This window comes from Garra rufa, chromosome 4 (genome assembly GCF_049309525.1).
Source record: "Garra rufa chromosome 4, GarRuf1.0, whole genome shotgun sequence".
NCBI lineage: Eukaryota > Metazoa > Chordata > Actinopteri > Cypriniformes > Cyprinidae > Garra > Garra rufa.
Window position 1 is genome coordinate 20,381,794 of NC_133364.1, and position 10,767 is coordinate 20,392,560.

General features: G+C 35.2%; 1 protein-coding gene across 1 annotated transcript; it reads left to right on the forward strand.

Annotated features, from left to right (window-relative positions):
* The first annotated feature begins 1,461 nt into the window (after positions 1 to 1,461).
* On the forward strand, positions 1,462 to 9,242 carry slc26a3.1 (solute carrier family 26 member 3). Its single transcript, XM_073838069.1, has 19 exons — positions 1,462 to 1,589; positions 1,742 to 1,911; positions 2,002 to 2,112; positions 2,189 to 2,349; positions 4,487 to 4,651; positions 4,740 to 4,892; positions 4,983 to 5,065; positions 5,191 to 5,338; positions 5,430 to 5,543; positions 5,632 to 5,709; positions 5,816 to 5,911; positions 6,032 to 6,138; positions 6,231 to 6,300; positions 7,037 to 7,129; positions 7,213 to 7,308; positions 8,479 to 8,703; positions 8,815 to 8,869; positions 8,956 to 9,089; positions 9,192 to 9,242. The coding sequence occupies exons 1-19, from the start codon at positions 1,462 to 1,464 to the stop codon at positions 9,240 to 9,242; spliced, it is 2,238 nt and encodes a 745-aa protein (XP_073694170.1).
* The last annotated feature ends 1,525 nt before the right edge of the window (positions 9,243 to 10,767 follow it).

A 10,767-nucleotide genomic window follows, 5' to 3' on the forward strand; every position in this document is an offset into this window, starting at 1 on the left:
TTATGATACAGGAACAACATCAGATTCAAATTTTAGATTTATGGTTTAGAGCTTGGCTTAGGTTGAACAACATCATAGTCTAATCTCTACGATTTCAAGTGTTGTATTGTTATGTTATTGTTGTATTGTGTTATGTTAAATTATGGTTATAGAACTATGATTGTGTGATTGAAAAGTGGTTCCTGGACAAACACAGGATATTGATCCAGGAACAAGTTCTATTTGTTTAAATTTTCATTCCCTTTCAGAAAATGATAGCTGAAAAGATGACGTCCTCAAACATAAAAATAGTCACAATGTATCAGGACAGATTTTTTTCTTTCTTTTTTTTCGTTTTACACATGTATTACTATTATTATGATCTTTTAAAGTCTAAGACTACTTGAATCTGTCACTTTTAAGCATTTTTGGTTAATTTTGAAGAAAAAGGGGCAGGGGCTTGAGCTCCCAAAGCACACACCTCATAAAAAAGAAAAGAGAAAAACATGTAAAATAAATACATTACTTAACAAGATTTGAGAAGTAACATCCTTTATGATACAGGAACAACATCATAAGAATAGTAATAAATGTGTAAAAAGAAAAAAAAAAAAAAAGAGAAAAAAAAATGAGGCATTGTGACTTTTTATATTTGAGGAAGTCATCTTTAGTCTTTAAAATTATATGCTTGAAATGTATGACAGATTACGTGAAAAAGGAAAGATAAACACTTAAAAAATAGATTATTGCACAATATTATGTGGAGTGCTTGTTGACTTAGTAACTTAGCCAACACTTGACATAAAAGTACTTAATCAATATAGGACATGAGTAATTACACATTCTGGCAAAAGGAAATACAGTAGCAGGGAAACCTCCGTGGACCTTTGGACTTATATCACAGTTTAATACATGAATTGGTCATAAAATTTGATTTGATATTAAATTAAATCATAACATACTAACAATGCCAAACACATCGAAATGCCTGCACTGAGTACTGAATGGAAAACATTTAAAGTTAAAGTTGTTAAAAATGGTGTGAAGAGACTAACCTGCTCACGTAGAGTCCAAACAAGGAGACAAGATTAAAAAGTGTAAACGAAGATCTGCAAAAGAGAACTCAAAATTGTTTATTTGCATAAAGCTTGAACGGATTACAAACGCATCTTTGAAACTGTGATGTTCGCTAGTCTAAATGGAGGAAGTTAATCACTACAACTTAAATGCAGTAATTGATAACAAACCCACGTGGGTTCGCATACTTTTTCCTGCAGCTCTATTTTTTGTTTCCTTCTCTAAAACAGATGTAAATAAGGAAGACCGACTCCAAAAAAATCATATTGTGATAAAATCCATCAATGATTAAAGCTCACAAAAAACATCCAATAACGTCTGTGATAAGACTAATGATAACACACTCGTCAAACAAACCAGACTATATAAAGCACTCAAGATGCATCTGAAAACTAACTAACCAAAATGCAAGCCTTCGGCAGACACTACGTGGTGGTCAGGCCTCTGTTTTCAGAGGATTCCTTCGCAGAGCAGCACGAGAAGATCAACAGGAACCGCAAAACTCTTCGGCACCATTTGAAAGACTATTTCACGTAAGGATTGAGACTTAAATCTGCTCATATAGTCGTCATTGCTAGCCTTTGCTTTTCATATGTCTTAAATAATAATTTTTTATTTTTGTGATTTTGAGATAATGTCTAAACATCAAATGATGGAACAGGAAGCTTTTTTGTGTTTAAGGAAGCAAACTGTTTTTATATTGTTTGCACTGTAGTTGTAATGCAAATCGTGCAAAGAATGCAGCTCTTTCACTTCTTCCAATCATTGGATGGATGAAGAACTACAATATTAAAGAATGGCTACTGGGTGACATTGTTTCCGGTATCAGCACTGGGCTAGTGGCAGTACTACAAGGTATCATTTGGCTAAAATAATTTTGTAATACAGAAATACATTACAAAAACTTGTAATTACACCACCATACTGGATTGTTATTTTTATCAGGACTTGCATTCTCTTTGCTGGCTTCTTTACCACCGGGATATGGACTTTACACTGCATTCTTCCCTGCAATCATCTACTTCTTTTTGGGCACCTCCAGACATCTGTCAGTAGGTGTGTGATATGTATGCATTTAAGACTTCAGTCTATTTCAAAATTGAGAACACCACATAACTAGACTGTGTTTTAGGGGCCTTTCCTATTCTGAGTCTAATGGTGGGCGCTGTTGTCACCCGTCTGGTGCCTGATGAGGGGCCGCCAGCTAACATCACTGGATTTGAAGGATTGAGCATGGAACAGCAGAGAGTTCTAGTTGCTTCTTCGGTTACTTTTGTCATGGGAGCATTTCAGGTACATTCTTGAAAACACATTTACATTTATTATTACATATCATATAAATACAATAATCCTCTCATAATGTTAATTTAATTTTGGGGTGAAATAGGAGCAGAATTGAATGATTTTTTTTAAGATTTACCCTCATTAATAATACACAATCAAATTTAAATGGGCTTTAGGAAAATGTTTTTATATATTTAGGGTGCTTAGGGACCTATTGTATCTGTTAGTTTTCTTCTTCTTCTGCTTGAGGAGTCTATGGCAGCCCATAGAATCCCTTGGGGGAAAGTTATGAAATTTGGCTCACAGATAGAGGACAGTCTCAATATTAACAATATCAAATTTGGAGTCTCTAACTCAAACTCTCTAGCGCCACCATCAGGCCAAATTTGCACTCATGTTTCTGCTAATAACTTTTGAACCATGTTGTCCAGAAGCTACATTTATTGTTCCTCTGATTCCTTGGCTCAAGTTATTCAAATGCATACCAAATTGTACAAATCTATTTGGCAAGATTTTTCACAATTGTGAATTTTGCACAAAAATATACTTTTTCAAACTCGTCCTAGATGGTTTGTCTGATTTTCACCAAAATAAGCTCAGATCATCTGGAGACAATGCTGGCCAAAAGTTAACAAACACTTTTAAAAAGGTCTAATAGCAAAATACTGAGTCGAATGCATACTAAAAAAAACAACAATTTGTCGAATTTTCACTAAAAATTGGCTCAGATCATCTTTAGAGCACTCTGGCCAAAAGTTTTTAAAAGCTTTTTGATATACCAAATGGTTTTCGTAAGTGTGTTAACAAATTTGATGCAATTTACACAAAAATGGACATGAGGCTAAATCACTTTACCACACTTTAACGGATCCAGACCAGACTTGTCAGACATGGGCACATTAGTAGTTGCGGCACAACGCCGCCTACTGGTCAAAAATTTTTCATTTTTGTTTATAATTTCTGACCAGTTTGATCAAAAATATTAAGAGTCATCTCATTCGATTCAGAGCAGCATACAAAATCAAACAATAACAAATTTTCCTATGTCAGCCATTTTGAGTGTGGATCATTTTGAATTTTGTAACAAATTGCTGTATTTTATAAATGCTTTAGTTCAGGGATCATCAAATCTGGACCTCGAGATCCATTTTCCTGCAGAGTTTAGCTCTTACCCTAATCAAACACACCTGAGCATGCTAATCAAGGTCTTCAGGATCATTAGAGAATAACAGGTAGGTGAGTGTGATCAGGGTTGGAGCTAAACTCTGCAGCGCATTGGACCTCCAGGGTAAGATTTGGGGAACCCTGCTTTAGTGTATTGTTATGAATCTTTCGAATTTGGCTAAATTTGCGCAAAAATGCACATAAGTCTATATCTTCGCAATGCTTTAGTGGATTCAGTCCAAGCATGCTATGTGTTATACCAAGCTTGACCTGAGGGTACATGAGTGGTTTTGAACCATGGGGTCTGAGCAAAATGTATTTTTTCCAGCATAACAAATAAAACAAGACCAAATTTTCCTGTCAGCCATTTTGAGCATGGACCATTTCAAAAATTTTGTAGTAAAATGCTGTATTTTTTCAAACGCTTTAGTGTGTTATGAATCTTGCAGAATCGCTTTCGGGAAAGTAAAAAAATTGGCACAACTCAAACTCTCTAGCATTACTAACAGGCCAAATTTGCACAAATTTTTCTGATAATATCTTTTATACCATAAGGTCTAAAAGCAAAATGATTTCTTGGCTCATACTGCGTCGAATGTATACCAAAAATTGAATTTCTATGGTCAAGATTTTGAACAATTTGGAATTTTCTAAATGTTTTTTTCTTTTTTTTTTTCTTTTTCAAACCTGTCCTAGACAGTTTGTCCAATTTTCACCAAAATTGGCTCAGATCATCTTAAAAACATTCTGGCAAAAAGTTACCAAAAGCTTTTTATAACTTTTGATCGATTTGGCCAGAAATCACTGAATAAGACTGGTTTCGATTTGATTTGATACCAAATCAAACAATACCTAATTCTGTATCAACAAATGTCTTTAATAGGGGTCACCAACCCTGCTCATGCAGAGTTCAGCTTCAACCCAGTGTTCGGCTATATTTTATATTTCCCAATATGTTAATGTGTGGAATCTCTGTTTTCAGCTCATAATGGGACTGCTGCAGGTGGGCTTCATTGTCATGTATCTGTCAGAGACTCTAGTGTCAGGTTTCACCACTGCAGCTGCTGTTCACATTTTGGTATCCCAACTCAGATTTGTGTTGGGATTGGACTTTCCTGGTATAAACGGACCACTCGCCATTATTTATGTAAGTTTTCTTTTCCTAGCTTCTTATTTTTACAAAGCTCTATATGACTTTTCAGTGAATGTATCAAACTTCTGCAATTAAATTTCAGACTCTGATAGAAGTTTTCAGTCGAATCACTAACACAAATGTGGCCGACCTGGTGATATCTATTGTGATCATGGCACTGGTGCTTATTGTGAAGGAGATCAATGACAGATTCAAGTCGAAACTACCGGTTCCGATTCCTATAGAAGTCATCATGGTAGGTATCATTACTGAGTATGACTACATTAACTCAAAATACATAACATCTTCATCAAACTTACCTACTTCATGTAAATTCACCCAACAGACTGTTATCGCTTGTGGAGTCTCTTATGCATTTAACTTCAAAGAGCGATTTGACGTGGTCGTGGTTGGGGAGATGGTGAATGGGTAAGAACAACATGTAACCTACAATACTGATGAAATGTACAACAAGTAATGCAATCTGTATATTCAGTGGGAGGAGATACATCTATAATAATTAACTTCTAATATATAACGTTTCTCTTTCTTAGATATGAAACCCCAATTGCTCCAAATCTGGAAGTCGTTGAAGAGACTGCAGTAGAGGCTTTCCCAATGGCCATAGTGGGATTTGCGGTGGCTTTCTCAGTAGCTAAAGTCTACTCCGTCAAACACGACTACACGATTGATGGGAACCAGGTCAGGCTCAATTCACTTCAAACAATGCAAATTGTGAGGTGTGATGTATCTCAGTTGAACATAGTTTTAGACACTTGCCTGTGTGTAACAGGAGCTCCTTGCTTTCGGGGTGAGCAACATGTTTGGGGCATCTTTCCGATCATTCGCTGCCAGCTCAGCCCTTTCTAGAACCGCTATACAGGAAAGCACAGGAGGGAAGACACAGGTAAAACTCTCATGCTGAAACCATCCATTGACTGACTACAAGAAAACAAAGAATGAATGCTTAATATTTTTGTTTTATGCATTTGTAGATAGCTGGAGTTCTTTCAGCCATGATGGTACTAATTGTGATTGTAGCAGTAGGATTTCTACTTGAGCCGCTGCCAAGGGTGAGAATTGCATGAAGTAATTTAGAGCTGAACTCTATAAAAACACTTTTAGTCATATAAACTAGCTACAGGAATCAATCTATTGACTTTTATGCTTTTTTTCCAGTCTGTTCTGGGTGCTTTGGTCATTGTTAATCTGAAAGGAATGCTGATGCAGTTCAGAGAGCTGCCGTACTTGTGGAAGAATGACCGGCCTGATTTTGTGAGTTTCATTTTTGTTAATGATCTTTGATTATTTGATCATGTAGATCTAAAATCTTAAACAGCAAGAAGCTGAGTTTTCAAGATCAGAAGTTTAAGTCCATGTGTCTGTTTCTCGTAGGTGACCTGGGTGGTGACCTTTCTGGCCTCTCTTTTCCTGGGCTTGGATTTAGGGTTGGCTGTGGGTCTTGGAGCAGAATTGTTTACTGTGGTCTTCAGAACTCAATTGTGAGTGTGGATTCATGACACTTACATAACACAGACAGAATATTGCAGTGTGGAATTTTTACTGACCTTGCTTGATATTTTATATACTGCAGCCCACGCTGTTCCATCCTGGCCAATATTACAGGAACTGACATCTACAGGGATCGCAAAGACTATAGCTCTGTGAGTGCTTATCTAATTATCCCTTCTAGAACAGTGGTTTTCAACTTGGGGCCTCAGCAAATTTCCAAGCAGGCCACAGGATAACTTAAAAAAGTTTATTTAGACAAACTGCTGATGTAAAATGTGAACTGATTTTACTCTCAATAACTATTGCTTTTATTGAAGAACATTCAAAATCAGAACCTTGAATCTTCCGAAATTGATTCCATTGATGTATGGTTTGTTAGAATAGGACAATATTTGGCCAAGATACAATTACTTGAAAATCTGGAATCAAAATATTGAGAAAATCGCCTTTAAAGTTGTCCGAAATAAGTTCTTAGCAATGCATATTACTAATCAAAAATTAACTTTTGATATATTTAGGGTAGGAAATTTACTAAATATCTTCATGGAACATGATCTTTACTTAATATCCTAATGATTTTTGACATAAGAAAAGATCATTTTGTCCTATACAATGTATTGTTGGCTATTGCTACAAACATACCTGTGCTACTCATGACTGGTTTTATGGTCCAGGGTCACATATAATTATATAAACTATATAAATATAAGTTTGAAACCAGGCAGCATTGTCATAATTACAGAAGAAACACCAGAGCCAATATCGGAGGCCTTTGTATATTTTGTTTTGGGGTGCCTTCGAGTCAAAAGTGTTCAAACCACTGCCACCACTTCTTTCTTGTACAAGCATCTACAAATCTTGTTTTGATGTGATTTTGTTCCATTTTAGATTTACGAACCTGGTGGAGTTAAAATATTCAAAATCCCCTCACCCATCTTCTTCGCTAATATTGATTTCTTCAGAGACAAACTGGTCCAAGCCGTAAGTTTCTTTTTATCTTCAAGATATGTATAGAAAGAGCTGGGTGTTGTATCACTGGACTAAATTTTTTTCTCTCATTCTAGGTGGGTTTTAGTCCCCTAAAAGTGTTGAAGAAAAGAAACAAAGCCCTCCGAAAGATCAGAAAAATGTTGTGTAATGGGGAACTGGAGATTTCAGATGTACGTTCTTACCATTCACATGATTTATCAATGATGTTTTGTATATACTACCAGTCCAATATTTGATCACAAAATAATTTGATCACTAAATTGGTTTCTCATAACTTTATTAATTAATTTTTTTTTTTTTAAAGATTAGTTGAACAGGATAATGTGGGACATGATCCTACCTCCTATAGAGTTTTATTTAATAATGAAGGATACTATCCCACTTCCAATTTTTTTATCTGTTTATTTATTTATTTTTTATTTTTTTCTTAATTGATACATTTTACAGAATAATGAATGAGACTATCCCACTTCCCATACAGTTTTATTTATTTTTATTGGTATTTTTGATTTTGTGTTTCTAACAATCTAAAAAGAAACCTTTAAAATTGTATTTATTTGTATGGATTAGTTGGATTTTGTAATTTATTATTACTATTATTTTTATTACTATTATTTTTTTCTTTTACATTAATTCTTATTCTTATTTTACAATGGTGACTTCAATCAATTTAGTGACTTTACTAATATTTTAAATACATAAGTAGTATTAATAAAATAGAGCAAAATAAAAGTAGTAAAAAACTCTTTATTAATGCATGGTTAATGTACTACTGAACACGTTGTTCTGCTAATTTATACTGTCTAAACCACAGAAAAAAAACATGTGGAAGCTGTTAAATCATATAGCAAGTAGGAAAGGCTGCAATATTTTGACAAACTAAACTTAAAGAAGTATTAATTAAGATATTCGCTAATATTTCATCTACCTGACTGGAAATGATAAGAACAAACACGAATGTTGTCAAGATTCTTGCCCTGGAAATCCTGGTTTAGTTTGGCCAACCACAAATGCCTTTTGCACTCTTCGCCTAGATTTATAACTTTTGGCAGTCTGTAGTACTCCAAATGTTTTTTCTGATTAGCACAGCCCAAGATATCACAATAATTGACCGGTTTCAACAGCAATAATTAACAAAATATGCGTTTTGTTCATTTCATTGGCATTGTTTAGTATTTACATTCAGTGCTGCCAATATGGCCAATTGACGACGTGTCGTGAAAACACTCTATAGTAACGAATAAGTATAGTTTTGTCCTCAAAAATAGTACTTTTTAAAATTTGTAACATTAGATTTGAAATGCCTGAGGTAACAATATTTCCATTCTTACCTTATCTAGAGAGGCCTTAAAGTGAGACAACCATCAATTGACTCTTCAGAAGAGGACAACAGCACGGCAGGTCTGGATCAGCCTATTGATTTCTCTGGCCTTCCAATCCAGGTGAACTGGAAGACAGAACTACCTGCCAACATCTCTGTCCCTCCTGTGAACATCCACAGTTTGGTCCTGGACTTCTCTGCGGTCTCATTCCTCGATATATCTGCTCTCAAGGGCCTTAAAGCGGTAAAAAAAAAAAAAGCTTACTATGTGATATAGCATAAGCATACTGTATGTTTCCAATGGATATGGTTTCCTTGAGGTCTAGCCTAATTATACTTTTGCTTTTTTGTATAGACCCTGAAAGAGTTCATACGAATCGAAGTTGACGTCTACATAGTTTCATGCGATGGTAAAACAAACTCCTATACAGTAGATTTTCCTTATTACCAGCCATTTCAAGACTTGTTCATTAAAACAACTCTGGTTTGGTTACAGTGTACATCATGGAGAAACTTCATCAATGTTCATTTTTTGATGACGAGATTAAGACGTCAATCTTTTACCCCACACTACATGATGCCATGTTGAACATTCTGGAGATGCATCCAGATCATGGAGAACTAGAAAAGGTATAAGATGATTCATTTTGATAATACTTGATTTTTGACTTACAACAATCATCTGTAATCCATGCTGATCTATGTCTGATATCTGTGTTGTGATGTTTGCAGGATATAAACATCAACTACGAAGTCATTCAGAGAGACAGTCTGTCTGTGTGAGCAAGAGAAGACTGTGAGCTACAAAGCCTTGCTGAAATACTCATTAAATCATGCAGGAAAGGATGTTGAGAAAGTTATGTGGGCAGAGATCGATTTCAACACGGTCACAGCACATTATATAAGCCTACATTTCTGACCAGTGGCTGTTTTAGTGAAAAAAAAGCACTATCTTAGTTTAAAGCAGCATGTGTTCACTGTTACCATGTTTACTGGTGATGTAGTGCCCTCACAGTAAATGAATTCGTGTTGTTTGTGGTTTACTGACACGAAATGTTACAAGCGGCGAGCAGAAGCAATACAAATGTAACTGACTGCTTCAAAAAGACAACTTTTTTTAGCTTATTAAGTTTTGAATAAGACATTACTGATGAATGAGAACAAGTCCTACCTTACAAACGCGGTGCAAAGTAGTTCTTCCGTTATGGTCAAATAGTGGCACACGTGTTCCTGATCAGAGAGGAAAGTCTACCTGTACAGGTGATTGATTTTCAATTCGTAATTCTAAACAGTGCTGTAAATATTTGTTCCTTAATGTGTGGAGAAGGAAAATAATGTGAAAATACGGAAACTGTAATGTATTAATTCGTTTTTAAACGCAGAAAGTTTTTAGGACCGCGGATGGATTTCTGAAGACGCTATTCAGCCGACCAATCAAAAACCTGACAAGCCTGACACGAAACAATAGAAAACGTGCTATTTTTCGGATTGGCAATTTGCAAATGTCTGCTGGTTTCTTGCCGTGCAGTGCATGTTAATTATTGCGTTTGTATATTTATGCATGTTTGATTAGAATTTTGTGTAAAGTTTAGGACGAACCAACTTGTCAATATAATATTTATGTATCTATTAACATGTTTTTTACTCTTATTCTGTATTTTTATGTATTCTGAAACAAACCAATCCAAACATGTAAATATTGGTGATTTTATATTGAATGCATCTGTACAACGACTTTTATTGAATAAAATATACTTTTATTGAGTAAACGAACTACATATTACCTGCGTATTATTTTCATATATGTTATATATAGAAGATTAAATGGTATATTTAAATATAATATGTAATGTATCAGTGAGACGCTTTAAGGTTTCCTCCTTCAACGTAGAACGGGGTTGCCAGGTTTCACAAAACCACCCAATTCCTACTCAAACTAGCCTAATAGCGTTTCGCTTTTGGGGGGATAAAATACACGGTTTTTTTTGGCGGGGTTCCCCCGACAAAATTCGCATTATAGTGGCTATATCCTATTATTGGGGTCGCTTCAACCCTCAACAGTGTTAAAGTATCCAAATTCCACGGGTAAACCACAAACTTGGCAACACTATGGGCGAGACTTCCGGTTCATTAGCCACTATTGGCAAATAATGAGAAGACAACGTGCAATAAACGGTAAAACTGTTTGCACTACAAACCAGTGTGTTCATAATTGAGATAATACAATAAAAACATGTTAATACGAACAATGTGCAATATCAAGCAGAAAAACTCTTTTGTACAGCTAAAATAGCTGGATGCTGATAAG

Bases quoted from the DNA above. Each gene is read 5' to 3' on its own strand.
- slc26a3.1 (XM_073838069.1), top strand. From the start codon at position 1,462: ATGCAAGCCTTCGGCAGACACTACGTGGTGGTCAGGCCTCTGTTTTCA. The intron at 5,339-5,429 runs GTCAGGCTCAAT...TGTGTGTAACAG, and splicing joins ACACGATTGATGGGAACCAG to GAGCTCCTTGCTTTCGGGGT. The intron at 8,870-8,955 runs GTAAAACAAACT...GTTTGGTTACAG, and splicing joins CTACATAGTTTCATGCGATG to TGTACATCATGGAGAAACTT.